This window comes from Nomascus leucogenys, chromosome 10 (genome assembly GCF_006542625.1).
Source record: "Nomascus leucogenys isolate Asia chromosome 10, Asia_NLE_v1, whole genome shotgun sequence".
Classification (NCBI taxonomy): Eukaryota; Metazoa; Chordata; class Mammalia; order Primates; family Hylobatidae; genus Nomascus; species Nomascus leucogenys.
The window spans coordinates 58,716,967-58,735,552 of NC_044390.1; the positions used below are offsets into that span (position 1 = coordinate 58,716,967).

General features: G+C 42.6%; 1 protein-coding gene across 3 annotated transcripts; it reads left to right on the forward strand.

Moving 5' to 3' along the window:
* Positions 1 to 239: 239 nt before the first annotated feature.
* On the forward strand, positions 240 to 16,476 carry ZNF563 (zinc finger protein 563). Of its 3 annotated transcripts, none has more exons than XM_003275779.4 (4): positions 240 to 476; positions 11,273 to 11,399; positions 12,651 to 12,711; positions 14,153 to 16,476. In XM_003275779.4, exons 1-4 carry the CDS (start codon positions 474 to 476, stop codon positions 15,396 to 15,398), a joined length of 1,437 nt encoding a protein of 478 aa, XP_003275827.2. In that variant the 5' UTR covers positions 240 to 473; the 3' UTR covers positions 15,399 to 16,476. The 3 variants fall into 3 exon arrangements, with proteins under 3 accessions (XP_003275827.2, XP_030676620.1, XP_030676619.1); XM_030820760.1 differs by having other exon boundaries at positions 283 to 476; positions 14,321 to 15,485; XM_030820759.1 differs by lacking the exon at positions 240 to 476 and having other exon boundaries at positions 11,315 to 11,395; positions 14,153 to 15,485.
* The last annotated feature ends 2,110 nt before the right edge of the window (positions 16,477 to 18,586 follow it).

Below are 18,586 nucleotides of genomic sequence, written 5' to 3' on the forward strand. Positions count from 1 at the left end.
GGAGGAAAAGGCAGTAAGGGCCTGCTGAGTACGGGCAGGTAATTCTGCATAAATGCAGATGTTCCCTGGGAGGGATCAGGACAGCCCAGGGAGGAAGCCTGCCCTGTCAAGGGCTGTGCCTGGAACTCGTTCATCCCGCTCTACGCAGCACTGCGTGATCGCTTCTTCTGTCACTCAGTGCCCAGGGGGCGGGACCTGGAGCCCTATCCAATCAGAGCTATGGGGCGGGGTCGTGGGAACTGTCAATCAGGCGCGCGGCTGGGAGTAGGGTGCGAGGTTCAAAGAGCCCGCTGCGTCTTCATGCCCCTGCGCTCAGCTCTAGCCTCAGTCGCTGAGAGACGCCTTGGAACGTCTGTGTAGCCTTAGTCGCTGAGAGACGCCCTGGAACGTCTGTGGCAGCCTCTGTCACAGTGGGACCTGCACTGGCAGCGGGAGGCAGAGGGAGGACCCTGGAACATCCCGGAAGCTGGGAAATGGTGCGTGTGCAGGGTCAGGCGTCCCAAAAGTGGGAAAGGGCTGGTTGGAACTGTCCAGAACCGGCCGCGACGAACGTGGGCCTCCCCCGCCGTCAGCTCCGGGGTCTGGGACCCGAGTCCCCCTGGCGCAGCTCGGCCCTCGGTCCCCTCAGCCGCAGAGTGAGGCTGGGCTGGCAGCCGGGACCCCGGGCGTCCTGTCCGGTCCCTGCGCAGCGACTGCAGTCCCGGCCTCGGAGCCCTCTCTGGGCAGCTCCGCGCCCGCAGCCCCGCGTCTCCCCAGGATTGAGGGAGGGTCACGGAAGGGTCATGGGGGGAATCCCCACTCGTGTGCGGGGTTCGTGTGCGGGGGGAGCTGTGATCTGTGGGATCCTCAGTCTCTGTTTTCTTCCCAAAGGGGACCGGTGTCCCTCTGAGTCTTCAAAGGTTTGGGAAGGCAGGTGTCTAATGCCTTATCTTGTCCCCTCACCCTAACTCCTGGGGCTGGCAGTAAATCCCTAGATTTCCAGATTTTGCCCTGCATTTCATAAAGCTGACTTCCTCTCTGTCACAGGGGAACGACTGCTATCTGGGCCGGTAACACCGGGGTAAAAGAATTTTTACTAAGACAGTTGTAGGTAAAGTTATTAGCAAAAGTAGGAAAATCCGTCGCAAGGGAGGCCATGGGAAGCCTGCAGGAGAGAAGCAGAGGCTTGCGGGCGATTTTATAGAATGGAACTTGGGCTGATTGATAGTGCCAAGGCAGCAAGGAGCTTAACTTGCATTCCTCTGTCAGCCCCGGTGTTTGATAAATTGATAAATTGAGGCGTTTGATGGTGAGCAGGAAGTCTGTGAATTAAGTGCATTATCTGGGCAAGAAGGCCATGTCTTGGGCCATAAAGAAAGTTAGACACGTACAGGAGTTCCAGACCAGCCTGGCCAAGATGGCGAAACCCCTTCTCTACTAAAAATACAAAAATTAGCCAGACGTAGTGTCACATGCCTGTAATCTCAGCTACTCAAGAGGCTGAGGCAGGAGAATCGCTTGAACCCATGAGGCGGAGGTTGCAGTGAACTGAGATCGCGCCACTGCACTCCAGTCTGGGCGACAGAGCGAGACTCTGTCTCAAAAAAGAAAAGAAAAAAAGAAAAAAAGCAAAGTTAGACCCGTAACTTACCTGCATTCTCTTTTGTTTAAATTCTCTGTACATGAAGATAGGCAGATTTATTGCTTTTTTGCTTTATCTTTCTGCTTTCCCCTGTTCCCTTTAGCCTTTCCCTAATTAAGACTTTAATTTAACAGCTTTTTCCCCTGTTCCCCTTAGCCTTTTCCCTAATTAAGACTCCACACTGTCCTCAGTTCGCAGCAACATAATGAACTCTTTGTCCCCCAGGCTGTATTTCAAACAAATGCAGTATTTTAACTGTCATTTTTTTCCCCAGGTAGCAATATATGATTATTTTTTTGGAAGATATGATTTTTGTTTGTGAATATTTAATATGTGAGGATGCAGAGAATAACCACCTGTCAGGTGGTTTAACCTCTCTGCTGCAAAAACCAACAAGAAAAATGTCTGCACCTCTTCTCCTTTTATCTTCCCTGGGCATAGGCACCTTATTTGAAAGTGTTTGGGTTGAGGTTCCCCTTTGGAAACCACCGGCTGATGAATCCTGAGCCCACACTATCTTTTCCTGATGCTGGCTTTGATAACTGCCTGGGACTGGCACCAAGTGGATACAGCAGCCTTGTCTTGGAGGGTAGTGAATATCAGCCCCTGGGCCACTCCTCCCAGAGGACAGCCTGAGAGGCAGGGCTGGGGCCTCCCAGGGGAAGAGCTGGATACCCTGTGGTGGGAGGATTCCCCTGGTATCCTCTCGTAAAAAGTTAAGCCCTGGGATACTCAGTTTTCTCACCCCAAGCCCAGTTTTCATTTCTTGGAGACATGGCTGGTCAGCCACTCAGGTGCTGGTATTAAGGGGGTAAAATAGAAGTGATTCCCATCCTTTGAATTCTGTTAGACTAGTGAAGCAAGAAAAACTATCTGAAAGGTCAAAGATAACTTACCCCAGTGAGGTGGTGCAAGAGCCTGAAAGTACACAGTGCGGTATCTGGTGGTTGGGGGTGGGGAGTGGTCACTGAGCACTTCAGTGAGCAGCATGGGGGTGGGGGATGTCCCAGGTGACAGGAGGACCTGACCTGACCCTTGAATGAGACTTGTCTGTGTTCCAGTCAGCACTGCCCCTCCCTGGGGTTGTCAACCTTGAAAAGATTTGTTCACTCATTTCTGTTCAGTTTTTTCTTAGCCATAAAATGCATTCTATCATTAGAGATTGATAGAGAAGATAAGATGTTTCTAAAGGGACAAGAAAGAGTTGGATTTCAGAAAACAAATTATATATATCTAGTCCTATATGCCTTTAAAAAATTCTTGTTTACTTTTCTTTTCTGTCGTACTACACAGAGCCTGTGTAGTAAGTTTTCCAGGTCTGTTTTTTTGTTGTTGCTGTTGTTTTGTTTTTAATTGGATTATCTCAATAGAATTTCAGGGCTTAGCAGAGAAAATGCCATTAGGGAAAATAAATTGGAAAAAACTTTCTTCCATGATGACTACAGAAAAATGAATATTGTCTCAAGGCTCTTAAAATACTTTTTCTGGTATGAGAGAGGTAGAACCACATTCAAAATGGAAGCTGAGGTAATAGAGTAAATAAAAATTCATGAAAACAGGTAGGTCTGTAATTAGTTGATTATTGTATATGGAGGTGTTAGGCAGAAGATTGATTATTCTCCTGGAGATAACAATTTGTCCCTGTTCTTTGGGTTGAAGTGGCTGTCATTTGTATCACTGCCTGGCAATACTTGCTGTGCCATAGTTTCTCATACCTTAAATAGATGCTCTTGTTCCAGAATTTACTGTTTTCCATTGGACTTTTTACCCATCACTTTGCTAACACCATACTCTCCTGATTACTGTAGACTTCAAAGCCTTGATGTGTGGTAGAGAAAGAGCTTCCCTGTCTTAATTATGTAGGATTGCTATACCAGATTGCCATAAACTACATGCCTTAAACAACATTTGTTCATTTCTCAGTAGAGGCTGGGAATCCAAATTCAAGTCGGTCAGATCTCTGGTAAGGGCCTGCTTCCAGATTTAAAGATGGCAGTCTTCCCCTTATGTCCTCAATGGTGGAGATATGTTTGCAATGTCTGTCTATTTTTGGTACTAGGGCAATGTTGGCCTATAACATCAATTAGAAAGTATTACCTCTGCACCAGGTGCAGTGGCTCACGCCTGTTATCCTAGCACTTTGGGAGGCTGAGGTGTGTGGATCGCCTGAGGTCAGGAGTTCAAGACCAGCCTGGCCAACATGGGGAAGCCTTTCTCTACCAAGAATACAAAAATTAGCTGGGCATAGTGACAGGCGCCTGTAATCCCAGCTAATCGGGAGGCTGAGGCAGGAGAATTGCTTGAACCTGGGAGGCAGAGGTTGCAGTGAGCCAAGATCGTGCCATTGCACTCCAGCCTGGGCAACAAGAGCAAAACTCCATCTCAAAAAAAAAAAAAAAAGAAAAGAAAAGAAAAGTAAGAAAGTATTACCTACCTACCTACTTCTGTTTTCTGGAAGATATTGTAGAGAATTGGTATCATTTCTTCCATAAGTATTTGCCATAAATCACCAGTGAAATCATCCTTGTCTGTTCCTTTTTCTTGGGATATTTATCATTTATTGATTCAATTTATTCAATAGATATAAGGCCTATTCATATAACTTGGTGTTACTTCTATGAGTTTTGGTAGACTGTGTCTTTTATGAAATTGGTCCATCCCATGTAATTTATCAAATATATGGGCATTCAGTTGTTCCTAATATTCTTTCATGGCACTCTTAATGTCCATAGGGTTAGTAGTGATGGCCTCTCTTTTTTCTGTGTTAACTATGCTGTGGGCTTAATCAGTTTTACAGATCTTTGCAGAGAATCATCTGTTGGTTTGTTGATGTTTTCTTTTCTTTTTTTTTTTTTTTGAGATGGAGTCTTGCTCTGTCACCCAGGCTGGAGTGCAGTGGCGTGATCTCGGCTCACTGCAACCTGCACTTCCCAGGTTCAAGTGATTCTCCTGCCTCAGGCTCCCAAGTAGCTGGGATTACAGGCACGTGCCAGCACACTCAGCTAGTTTTTGTATTTTTAGTAGAGAAGGGGTTTCACCATGTTGGCCAAGCTGGTCTCCAACTCCTGATCTCGTGATCCACCCGCCTTGGCCTTCCAAAGTGCTGGGATTACAGGCGTGAGCCAACACGCCCAGCCTGTTGATGTTTTCTATTGATGTCTTGATTGCTATTTCATTAATATCTCTTCCCATTGTTATTATCCTCTGCTTGATTTACATTAATCTTGCTATTCTTTCTCTAGTTTCCTAAGATGGAAAGTTAGAGCACTGATTTTAGAATTTTACTTTCTGGAGAATGCATTCAATTCTTTAAGTTTCCCTCAAAGCACTGCCTTTTCTGCATTCCAGAGATTTTGCTAAAATACATCCTTTTTCATCAACACCACAATATTTGCATTTCATGTGACAAGTTTCTTTGACATCTGTGTAGTTGAGAAGTTTGTGGCTTAAATCTCCACTTTTTTGAGACTTTTCAACTATATTTAAGTTATTGGTTTATAATCTGATTACATATTTTATATAATTTATTTATTTATTTATTTATTATTTATTTATTTATTTTGAGACGGAGTTTCACTCTTGTTGCCCAGGCTGGAGTGCAGTGGCACAATCTCGGCTCACCGCAACCTCTGCCTCCTGGGTTCAAGTGATTCTCCTGCCTCAGCCACCTGAGTAGCTGGGATTACAGGCATGTGCCACCATGCCTGGCTATTTGTATTTTTAGTAGACACGGGGTTTCTCCATGTTTGTCTGGCTGGTCTCGAACTCCCGACCTCAGGTCATCTGCCCTCCTTGGCCTCCCAAAGTGCTGGGATTACAGGCATGAGCCACCGCACCCAGCTCTTTTCTCTGTTTTAAGAGACAGGGTGGTGGTCTGTCACACAGGCTGGAGTGTGGAGTGCCATGATCATAGCTCAATGCAGCCTCCAACTCCTAGGCTCAAGCAATCTTCTTGCCTCAGGCTTCAGATTATCTGGGTGCATGCCACCACTCCTGGCTAATGTTTAAACTCTTATAGAGACAAGGTCTCACTATGTTGCTCAGTCTGGCCTCAAGCAATCCTTCCACTTTGGCCTCCCAAAGTGGTGGGATTACAGGTGTGAGCCACCATGCCTGGCCTAGAATTTCTTTTAAAACATTTGTTCTAGTGTGTGTTATGGCTCAGAGTTTTGTGCATCTTGGTGAATATTTCATGTGGGCTTGAGAAGAATATATACCCTGCTGGTGTTGAATGAAGGATTCTGTAAACACGTATGAAGGATTCTATAAACACGTGTCAATGAAATCCAGCTGATTAATAGTGCTATTGATTTCAGCTATATCATTAGTGATTTTCTGACAAACTGATCTGTGAATTATTGATAGAGATGAGTTGTTTCCCTCCAACTATAATTGTAGATGTGTGTATTTTGCTTTGTGGTTTTTGTAATTTTTTGCTTTATGTATTTTGATCCTCTATTTTATGGGCATAAATATTAAGGATTATTATGTCTTCTTGTAGGATTGACTTTCCTTATCATTCTGAAATCACTATCTATGCCTTATAATTTTCCTTAATCTAAAACCCGATTTGTCTGAATGTAATAGAGCTGTCTCATATTTCTTTTGATTAGGGCTAGAATGGCATGTATTTCTCTACTTAATATATCTCTGTCTTTCTGTTTAAAATGGTTTTTATGTACACATTGCTAGGCTTTGTATTTTTATTCTACTCTGCCACTCCTTGTCTTTTTTGCTGGTAAATATAGATAATACACATTTAATGTAGTAATTGACATAATTGAATTAATATGTATATGTATATTACTGTTTTCTGTTTGTTGCTCTTGTCTGTTTTTTCAACTACCTCTTTTTTTCTTTTTCTTTCTTTCTTTTTTTCTTTTTCTTTCTTTCTTTCTTTTTTTTTTTTTTTTGAGATGGAGTCTCACTCTGTCGCCCAGGCTGGAATACAGTGGCACGATCTTGGCTTACTGCAATCTCCGTCTCCTGGGTTCAAGTGATTCTCCTGCCTCAGCCTCCTGAGTAGCTGGGACTACAGATGCCTGCCACCATGCCTAGCTAATTTTTATATTTTTAGTAAAGACGAGGTTTCACCATGTTGGCCAGGCTGGTCTTGAACCCCTGACCTTGTGATCCTCCTGCCTCAGCCTCCCAAAGAACTGGGATTACAGGCGTGAGCCACCGCACCCGGCTCAACTACCTCTCTATTTCCGTCTTTCATTTTAGTTGAGCAGAATATGATTTTCTTATCCTATTAGTGTAGTATGTCTACTTGGTTCTTAATTTTTTTAGTGAATTCCATAGGGTACATATTATACCATTCACAACTAATGGACCTTCAGTTTCAATAAACACTATACTGGCTTCAGGGGTAGTGCTGGTATAATAAACTGTTTGAAACTTCTTCCTTTCATTCCATAAATCATCACTGTCATTCATTTGCACAATTGTGACCTATAACACCCAATACATTGTTGATACTATTATTTTGAGCAAACCTGTATCTATTAGATGAAGTATAAGAAAAGTAAATCATTTTTTATGTCTTCATTTAATGTGATGTGAATTTCTAACCTGTATCATTTCTCTTTTCTCTAATAAACTTCTTTTAACGTTACTGGCAAGGCAGGTATACCAGTCACACATTTTTTCCATTTCATCCCCTGACCTTTCCTGCTTCTCTGAATGGGTAGATTCAATTGTTTTATCTTGATTTTAGCTGATTTTTTTTTTTTTTTTTGAGACAGAGTCTCACTCAGTCGCCCACTCTGGAGTGCAGTGGCACAATCTTGGCTCACTGCAACCTCCACCTCCCAGGTTCAAGCGATTCTCCTGCCTCAGCCTCCTGAGTAGCTGGGATTACAGGCATGCACCACCACACCTGGCTAATTTGTGTATGTTTAGTAGAGACGAGATTTCACCATGTTGGCCAGGCTGGTCTCGAACTCCCAACCTCAAGTGATCTGCTTCCTTCGGCCTCCCAAAGTGCTGGGATTACAGGCGTGAGCTGCTGCACCTGGCGTCTGATTTTTTCTTTGGTTGTTCACATCTGTGGAACATCTATAGTGAAGTCTTCCTTTTGGTTGTTGTACTTTGCAGCTGCATTAGTTCTATATGCTCAATTTCTAATTTTTATTGATTTTTTAAAATTTATTTTCTGGTTTTCTTTTAGTTTTTTCTTCATTATTGCCTCATCTCATTGAACATATTTAAGACAGTTGCTTTAAAGTTTGTATTCATTCAAGAAGTCCAGTGTTTGAGGTTTCTTAGAGATGGTTTATCTCAGTTCAGGTTTTTCCATTGATGACCCATATTTTCATGTTTCTCTCTATTTTTCCTAATTTTGTGTGCATTGAAAAGTAGACATTTGCATCTGGAAATCAGATTCTGTCCCCTTCATTGTTTGCTGTTCTTGTTTGATGAAGGCTGTAACTATTCATTTGTTTAGAAACATTTTCAAAGTGTGTTTGCAGAGACTCTATTCCCTATCTGATGTACACACTGAAGTCTCTGTTCTTTAGCTTGTGTTCATTTGTATTCTGATAGAGATTTCCTGAATGCTACAAGCTAAAAGTAAAAAGGAAGATGAAACATACAAAAACCTGACCTCTTCCAGTCTTTGTGGATGGCTCTTGTGGAACAATTCCTTGAACACTTAGCAAGGCTGTTTAAAACTCTGCTGTAGCATTTACTTTCTGTTTTACTAAACCTAGACGCATGCCAGAGCTGAAAATAAGGGTCTCCTCACATCTTCTATGAAAATATGTTCTTTCCTGTGAGTGCATGGGGCTCTCTCAGTTCCCCAATATAATGGGTGCTTTTGAATACCCTAATTCCTGAAGGAAATTTTCTCTCCAGTTTTTTCCTTTTAGACTTAGGTGGGCTAATATATGTCTTTTTTTTTTTTTTTTGAGACGGAGTCTTGCTCTGTTGCCCAGGCTGGAGTGCAGTGGCACAATCTCGACTCACCACAACCTCTGCCTCCCAGGTTCAAGCGATTCTCCTGCCTCAGCTACTCGGTTACAGGCATGTGTCACCAAGTGTGGCTAATTTTTATATTTTTAGTAGAGACGGGGTTTCACTATGTTGGCCAGACTGGTCTCAAACTCCTGACCTCATGATCTGCCCACCTTGGCCTCCCAAAGTGCTGGGATTACAGGCATGAGCCACCGCGCCTGGCCTTAATGTATGTCTTAACTACAATCTGTTGTCCCAAGTAGTTGCAGGCTATTTGTGTATTTTGCACCATTTTTCAGCATTTCTTATGTTTGACCCTAACTGGATTCCATTGTAGATGAAATAGAAAAGAGAGCCTTGTTTCACACCTTCCGATCATCCCCAGAATGATTGGAAAATACAAAGGCAATAATTTGTGAATAACATCTGATCTGCTTTCTCTCGAATTAGTGACCAGAGTTCCACACTGGGATCTCAGGCTGCTGTCTTCAAGACTGGCACAGAGGTGGGGTGTGATTGGGCCAACGACAAATAAAAGTTCCACAAGGGTTTTCTACCATTTTTTCACTTTTATTTATCTATTTGTTTATCTCTTTATTAATGGTATGGGGTGCTGAATATTATAATTTCAATATCCTTTATCTGTTTTTGCAAAGCTGTCATTTTGTTGGTGAGAGGGTTTTTTGATTTTTTTTTTGAGATGGAGTTTCACTCTTGTCAACCAAGCTGGAGTGCGATAGCGCAATCTTGGCTCACCGCAACCTCTGCCTCCTGGGTTCAAGCAATTCTCCTGCCTCAGCCTCCCGAGTAGCTGGGATTACAGGCATGTGCCATCACGCCTGGATAATTTTGTATTTTTAGTAAAGATGGGGTTTCTCCATGTTGGTCAGGCTGGTCTTGAACTCCCGAGTTCAGGTGATCTGCCCACCTTGGCCACCCAAAATGCTGGGATTACAGGTGTGAGCCACCACGCCCATCCAGTGAGAAGGTTTTTTAGCAATTTTAGACATTTGTGACTTCTATTAGATTTGATAATGTAATTTTATTTATTTTTTTGAGACAGAGTCTCACTATATCGCCCATGCTGGAATGCAGTGGCTCAATAATGGTTCACTACAGTCTTCACGTCCTGGGCTCAGGTGATCCTCCCACCTCAGCCTCCCCATTAGCTGGGACTACAGGCACACCACCACGCCCAGCTAATTTTTTTGTATTTTTTGCAGAGAGAGGGTTTCGCCATTTTGCCCAGGCTGGTCTCAAACTCCTGGGCTCAAATGGTCCATCTGCCCTGGCCTCTCAAAGTACTGAGATTACAGGCATGAGCCATGGTGCCCAGCTGGCAGTGTAATTTTTGGTTATTTAGGTCTATTTTAGTTATTTAGGGAATTTTATAAATATTCATAAGAGATAACATTGAGTTCTTTTCTAATAATACATTATCTCGTTGCCCTTCTTTCCTTCTCCTTTGACATTACCCAATAAGATGTTCAAAAATTTTCCATTGGGATGGTGAAATATCTTTTATTATTTATTTGTCATGCTTAACTACATTTGATCTAGAGGAAACCAGTTACCAGCTTCCAGATTTTCTGTTAGCGTAATCCCAGAGGATGTGCCGAATCCTCCAACTAATGAGTTGCAAAAAAACATGTGAAATTTTTATCTACCAGGCTCTCTCATTAAAGACCCAGTGCCTATAGTGTTTTTTGGTGGCTGGCTTGGTCTGCTTTTTGTTGCTTAAGAATAATCTGAACCTGGATAATTTATAAGGAACAATATTTGTTTTTTACTGTTCTGGAGGCTGGGAAGTCCAAGGTTAAGGCTGGGCATCTGATGAGAACCTTCTTGCTGGTGGGGACTCTTAGATGGCAAAAAGCATTACATGGCAAGGGCCGGAGTGCCTAACTCGGGTCTCTTCCATCTTATAAGGACACCAGTCCCCTTCCTGAGATAACTTACGTATTCATTAAGCCATTGATCTATGAATACATTAATCTATTCATGAGGTCTGAACCTTCAAGACTCAATCACCTTTTCAATCCCCACCTTTTATTACTCCCACTTTGCAGATTTACTTTCAGCATGTGTTTTGGAGGGGACAACCATTCAAACTCAGCAGTGGCTGATCACATACACTCCCTCTGCTGAATTTGTAAGATTCTAAACTCTCAGAACATAGGAGCTAAGAAAAATAATATACTTTTTGCACAAACAGTTTAGATACAATCAAGCTCTGTTATTAGTTATGTTGGTGGGGCACTCCCTAAATCCAGTTCCTAGACACCATAAAAGGTCCAACTTTCAGAATAAGAATCTGTAAGGACATGTAGTCTCAGGGCTGCTAATGGTAGCTCTCTTCTGCACAATAGGTAGTAGGACTTTGTCAGTAGGACTTTGACAAGAACTACAACCCACTGCAGAGGTAGACATTAGGGTGATGCAGGCAATAAGATTCATTTAACTCACCAAGAAGAGACCTGTTCCTATTCAACCGTAACTTTACCAAACATGTTGAATTCTACCATCAAAATGGCTGTGTGAGAGAAAGTAAGTGTAGAGAGAATATGAGAGAGTTTACTATGTCATTGAATAAATGCTTGGAAAGCACAGCATCATATAAAGTTTATGAATTGAGTATAGCTTTTTCAGTACTGTCATTCAACCTTTCTCCTCTATCTATGTGGGATGTTTCAGGATGCAGTGGACTTTGAGGATGTAGCTGTGAACTTCACCCAGGAGGAATGGGCTTTGCTGGGTCCATCACAGAAGAATTTGTATAGATATGTGATGCAAGAAACCATCAGGAACCTGGACTGTATAAGTAAGGATGATATCATGTCTTCACTTAATCAATTACAGACATTTGTTTCATGGTCATCAGTGCTGTTCAATGATTTGAAATATGGAAAGGGCATATGATGGACTCTTGAACAACACAGAATTCAGAGGTGACAGCCCTGAAAGAAGTTGTACATCCTCATCTAACTTTTTGTCAATAGCTTAAGCAGCCATTGACCAGCAGCCTTACTGGTAACATAAACAGTTGATTGGCTGGGTACGGTGGCTCACACCTGTAATCCCAGCACATTGGGAGGCCAAGGTGGGCGGGATCATGAGGTCAGGAGTTCGAGACCAGCCTGACCAACGTGGTGAAAGCCTGTCTCTACTAAAAATACAAAAATTAGCCAGGCGTGGTGGCACATGCCTGCAATCCCAGCTACTCAGGAGGCTGAGGCAGCAGAATCACTTGAGCCCAGGAGGCAGAGGTCGCAGTGAGCTGAGATCATGCCACTGCAGTCCAGCCTGGGTGACAGAGCGAGAATCCATCTCAAAAAAATAAAATAATAAAATAAAAATAATAAAAAGTTGATTAATCCATATTAATCCATATATTGTAAGTCATGTATTACATACTATATTCTCACAATAAAGTGAGCTAGAGAAAGAAAATATTGATAAGAAAATCATAAAGAAGAGAAACTATATTTACTATTCATTAAGTGGAGGTGGATGATTAAAGGGTCTTTATCCTCGTCTTTACATTGAGAAGGCTAAGAGGAGGGATTGATCTTGGCATCTTAGGGGTAGCAGAGACTGAAGAAAATTCATATATAGGTGGAGCTGTGCAGTTCAAACATGTTGTTCAAGAATCAACTGTAAGGCTGGGTATGGTGGCTCATGCCTGTAATCCCAACATTTTGGGAGGCCAAGGTGGGCAGATCACTTGAGGTCAGGAGTTTGAGACCAGCCTGGCCAACATGGTGAAACCCCATCTCCAATAAAAATACAAAAATTAGCTGGTTGTGGTGGCACGCATCTGTAGTCCCAGCTACTCAGGAGGCTGAGGCAGGAGAATTGCTTGAACCCGGGAAGTGGAGGTTGCTGTGAGCCGAGATCATGCCACTGCACTCCAGCCTGGGCAACAGAGTGAGACTCTGCCTCCACCCCCCAACTGTACAGAATTAACTGTAGTTTGATGAATGAATCATGTATGATTGCAGTATACATAAAATCTTACTGTTTTATATAATTTTCTAATAATTTATAGTGATTTTCTGGGTCTACCTTTTAGGAATGATATGGGAAGACCAGAATACTGAAGATCAATACAAAAATCCTAGGAGAAGTCTAAGGTAATTTGCACTCACAGGAGAAAGTTATGTTTCTGAAGTGATTCTCAGAATAAAAGGAAATTTTAAAAACAAAGAACATGAACAAGCCCAGCTTACATTTATTTTTTCATATTTTAAATTATCATTTTTTTTTTTTAGTCAGGGCCTTGCTCTGTTGCCCAGGCTAGAGTGCAGTGGCATGATCTTGGCTTACTGCAGCCTCGACCTCCCGGGTTCATGCGACCCTCCCACCAGAGCCTCCTGAGTAGCCAGAACTACACGTGCATGCCACCACACCTGGTTAATTTTTGTATTTTTTGTAGAGACAGGGTTTTGACATGTTTCCCAGGCTGGTCTTGAATTCCTGGGCTCAAGCAATCTGCCTGCCTTGGCCTTCCCAAATGCTGGGATTACAGGTGTGAGTCACTGCACCAGCCTAAATTTATTTATTCTTAAAAAATTTCCTCCTAAAACATATTCTAAGAATTTACATATGAGGCTGGACGTGGTGGCCCACACCTGTAATCCCAGCACTTTGGGAGGCCAAGGCGGGGGGATTACTTGAGGTCAGGAGTTTGAGAACAGCCTGGCCAACAGAGTGAAACCCTGTCTCTACAAAAGTACAAAAGTTAGCTGGGCATGGGGGTGTGCACCTGTAACCCCAACTGCTTGGGAGGCCAAGGCAGGAGAATTGCATGAACCCAGGAGGCGAAGGTTGCAGTGAGCCAAGATCACACTACTGCACTCCAGCCTGGCAACAGAGCAAGACTCCGTCTCAAAAAAAAAAAAAAACAAAATTAACCAAGTGTGTTGGTGCACACCTATAGTTACAGCTACTCATGAGGCTGAAGTAGGTAGATCACTTGAGTTCAGGAGGTCAAGGTTGCATGAACCATCATCCTGCTACTGCAGTCCGGCCTGGGTGACAGATCAAGATCCTGTTTCAAAAAATTAATTAATTAAAAATAAAAGAAAAAAACCCCCAAAACCCAGCTGGTGTTGGGTTGTCTTGCATAGCATTCAGTTAATTCATGTTCAAACAGGGCATGAAGCCTACACTTTGCATGGTAATGTTAAAAAGGTATATCTGGCTAGGTGCAGTGACTCACATCTGTAATCCCAGCACTTTGGGAGGCCAAAGGGGGTGGATCATGAGGTCAGGGGTTCGAGAACAGCCTGGCCAACATGGCAAAACCCTGTCTCTACTAAAAGTACAAAATTAGCTGGGCATGGTGGTGTGTGCCTCTAATCCCGGCTACTTGGGAGGCTGAGGCAGGACAATCGCTTGAACCCCGGAGGGAGAGATTGCAGTGAGCCAAGACTGTGCCGCTGCACTCTAGCCTGGGTGACAGAGCAAGACTCTATCTCAGGAAAAAAAAAAAAGAAAGTACATCCGATACTTATTAATACCCATAAGAAATCATTTAGAAACAACTAGTAACATACTTCTCACTTTTTATAGATGTCATATGGTAGAGAGATTCAGTGAAAGTAAAGACAGTAGTCAATATGGAGAAACATTTAGCCTCATTCGAGATAGTATTGTGAACAACAGCATTTGTCCTGGAGAAGATCCATGTCAAAGCGCCGAGTGTGAAGAAGTCATAATGGGTCATTTATCCCTTAATAGCCATATCAGAGTTGATTCTGGACACAAACCATGTGAGTATCAGGAATATGGAGAGAAGCCACATACACATAAACAACGTGGGAAAGCCTTCAGTTACCATCACTCCTTGCAGTCGCATGGAAGGCCTCACACTGGAAAGAAACGCTATGAGTGTAAGGAATGTGGAAAAACCTTCAGTTCTCGTAGAAACCTTCGAAGACACATGGTAGTGCAAGGTGGAAATAGACCTTATAAATGTAAGTTGTGTGGGAAAGCTTTTTTTTGGCCCAGTTTATTACATATGCATGAAAGAACTCACACTGGAGAGAAACCATATGAATGTAAGCACTGTTCTAAAGCCTTTTCTTTTTACAGTTCCTATCTAAGACATGAGAGAATGCACACTGGGGAGAAACCGTATGAATGTAAGCAGTGTTCTAAAGCCTTGCCTGATTCCAGTTCCTATATAAGACATGAAAGAACTCATACTGGAGAGAAACCCTATACATGTAAACAGTGTGGGAAAGCCTTCAGTGTTTCCAGTTCCCTTCGAAGACATGAAACCACTCACAGTGCAGAGAAACCCTATGAGTGTAAGCAATGCGGGAAAACATTTCATCATCTTGGAAGCTTTCAGATACACATGAAAAGGCACACTGGAGATCGACCTCATAAATGTAAGATATGTGGGAAAGGCTTTGATCGTCCCAGTTTAGTTCGATGTCATGAACGAATTCACACTGGAGAGAAACCCTATGAATGCAAGCAGTGTGGGAAAGCATTGTCTCGTAGCTCAAGCTTTCGAAGACACATGATAATGCACACTGGAGGTGGACCTCATAAATGCAAGATATGTGGGAAAGCTTTTGTTTATCCTAGTGTATGTCAAAGACACGAAAAGTCTCACAGTGGAGAGAAACCCTATGAATGCAAGCAGTGTGGGAAAGCGTTATCTCATAGCTCAAGCTTTCGAAGACATATGGTAATGCATACGGGAGATGGGCCGAATAAATGCAAGGTATGTGGGAAAGCCTTCGTTTATCCCAGTGTATGTCAAAGACATGAAAAGACTCACTGGAGAGAAACAATATGGTTGTAAACAATTATAAAGCCTTCTATATTTCCAGTTCCCTTTGATATCATGAATAAACTTACATGGGACAGAAACCCTATAAATGTAAATGTGGGAAAGCCTTTCATAATTTTTATTCCTTTCAAAATCATGAAATAACTCACACTGGAGAGATGCTATAGAATGTAAGGAATGCGGGAAAGCGATCAATATTTTTTTAATACCATTGTCAACATAAAACAACTCACAGAGCAGAAAAACTCTGTGAGTGTAAAATATGTAGGGAAGCCTTCAGTCATTTTGGTAACTTAAAAGTACATGAGGCTGGGCACAGTGGCTCACGCCTGTAATCCCAGCACTTAGGGTGGGCAGATTGCTTGACCTCAGGAATTTGAGGCGTGCCTGGGCAAAATGGTGAAACCATGTCTCTACAAAAAATAGAAAAATTAGCAGGTGTGGTGGTATGCCCCTGTAGTCCCAGCTACTTGGGAGGCTGAGGTGGGAAGATCTCTTGAGCCCAAGGGGTGGGGGTTGCAGTGAGCCAAGATGCACTGCACTCCAGCCTGGGTGACAGAGCCAGACCCTGTCTAAAAAAAAAATAAATAAAAAAGTACATGAAAGGATTCACTCTGGAGAGAAGTAATATGAATGTAAGAAATGTAGAAAAGCATTGAGTTCTCTCAGGTCCTTGCATAGACATAAAAGGACTATACTCTATAAATGTGTGACGTGTAGGGAAATATTCTTTAATGTTATTTCAGATAGAAATAATTATCATTGGAGATAAACCCTATGAATGTAAACACGTAGTAAAGCCTTAATCAGCCTCAGTTTCTTTCAAATACAGTTATCCCCTAATATGTGCAGGAGATTGGTTCCACCACCCCCTGGGCATACATAAATAGACACATGCCAAGTCCTTTTTTAAAAATGACATATTTGGTACAAAATTACCCCAGCGTGATGGCACATGCCTGTAATCCCAGCTACTCAGGAGGCTGAGGCAGGATAATCACTTAAATCTGGGAGGCAGAGGTTACGGTGAGCAGAGATCGCGCCACTGCACTCCAGCCTGGGCAACAAGAACAAAACCTCTGTCACACACCCAAAAAAAAAAAAGAAAGAAAGAAAGAAAGAAAAGACATATTTGGGTTAGACACAGTTGCTCACGTCTGTAATCCTAGCACCTTAGGAGCCCAAGACAGGTGGATCACTTGAGCCCAGGAGTTAGAAGCCAGCCTAGGTAATGTGGCAAAAGTCTGTCTCTACAGAAGATACACAAATTAGCCGGGTGTGGTGACATGTACCTGTAGTCCCAGCTACTAGGGAAGCTGAGGTGGGAGGATTGCTTGAGCCTGGGAGGTTGAGGTTGCGGTGAGTCAAAATCACATCACTGCACTCTAGCATGGGCAACAGAATGAGACCCTGTCTCAAAAAAAAAAAAAAAAAAACAAAAGATATTTGCATGTAACCTACCCACATCCTCCTGTATACTCTAAATCATCTGTAGATTAGTTAAAATACATCATGCATCATAGAAGCTATGTAAATAGTTGTTTTATTATATTGTTTAGTGAATCATGATATGAGAAAGACCCTACACATACTCAGTACAGACCCACCCACATAATACATGTCACCTAGAGCATTATAAATCCTTTCTTTCAACACTCATAGATTGCTTTTGTTTAATGACCTGAAAGTGTGTTAACATTCACCCAACAAAAGTATAATGATGATTTTTGCAATATGGTGCCTAATGTTGTGATGTGTTGAGTCAGCTAGATGTGTGACACCATAGATAAGCAGTGAGACCTCAGGCTAACTTGACAGGATGTCAACATGATCAACTATATTGGAAGAACCAGATTCTGACTGCAGATACTGACTTTTTGGAGCAGTCTAAATAATACTAATGTCAGAATCTGTTCAGCTTGAGGACTGAAGATCTTTAAGCATTGAAGGGTCTGTCTTCATATTTGCAGATATTTAATTAGAAACATTGTGGGAAGCTAATTTTTTTTTTTTTAAAACTTTGCAATGTTTGTGAGCATGTAATCTCTGGGGTGACATGGAGGCTTTGTTCCATGGAAGAATCTTAATTGAGGATGATAATCTTTAACACTTGGACCTTGCAGAAGCTGTAGGTGCCCTAAAACTGCTTCCAATTTTTCTTTTTCTTTTTCTTTTTTTTTTTTTTTTTTTGAGACAAGGTCTCACTGTGTCACCTCGAGTGCATGGCTCACTGCAGCCTCAACTTCCTGAGCTCAAGTGATCTTCCCACCTCAGCCTCCCAAGTAGCTGGGATTACAGGCACACATCACCATGCCTGGCTACTTTTTGTGTTTTTTGTGGAGACAAGGTTTCACCATGTTTCCCAGGCAGGTCTTGAACTCCTGGAATCAAGAGATCTGCTTCCCTTGGCCTCCCAAATTACTAGGATTACAGGCATGAGCCACCACACCCAGCCTTCAGATTTTTCAAGTATCAAAATCTATAGCACTGCTGCTTCTTTTTTTTTTTTTTTTTTTTTCTGTCGGCGAGGCTGAAGAGCAGTGGTGCAATCTCAGCTCACTGCAGCCTCCACCTCCCGGGTTTAAGTGATTCTCCTGCCTCAGCCACCCAAGTAGCTGGAATTACAGGCATGCACCACCACGCCCAGCTAATTTTTGTATTTTTAGTAGGGACAGGGTTTTGCCACGTTGGCCAGGCTGGTCTCGAACTACTGACCTCAGATGATCCACCCGCTTTGGCCTCCCAAAGTGTTAGAATTACAGGAGTGAGCCACCGTGCCTGGCGGCACTGCCTCTTGTAAATCTATATCATCATCATCATCATCATCATCATCATCATCATCATCATCATCATCATCAATAGAGGATTTCAGCATATCTTCTAGTTCCTTGTTAGTAAGGGTTTCTTCTTTGCTCTTCTGTGTGTTCCTCAACATTGTCTTCACTCATGTCAGAGATAGCCTTCCCCACCAACTTCCCTTACAACATTTAAGATATTTCTGACTATCATATCAATAGTGGAGAAGTGCCTGAAATCATTGACTTTCTCACTCCATAATGGCTTCCAACACACTTTGGCTGTCTTGAGCTGTAGGGCATCTACAGCCTCCGCAATAAACACAATCGTGTCTGCAGTTGGGAAGCTTCCATAAATCCTGTGTGATATGGTGAGGGTTATTATCAAGACAGCGTATATCCTTC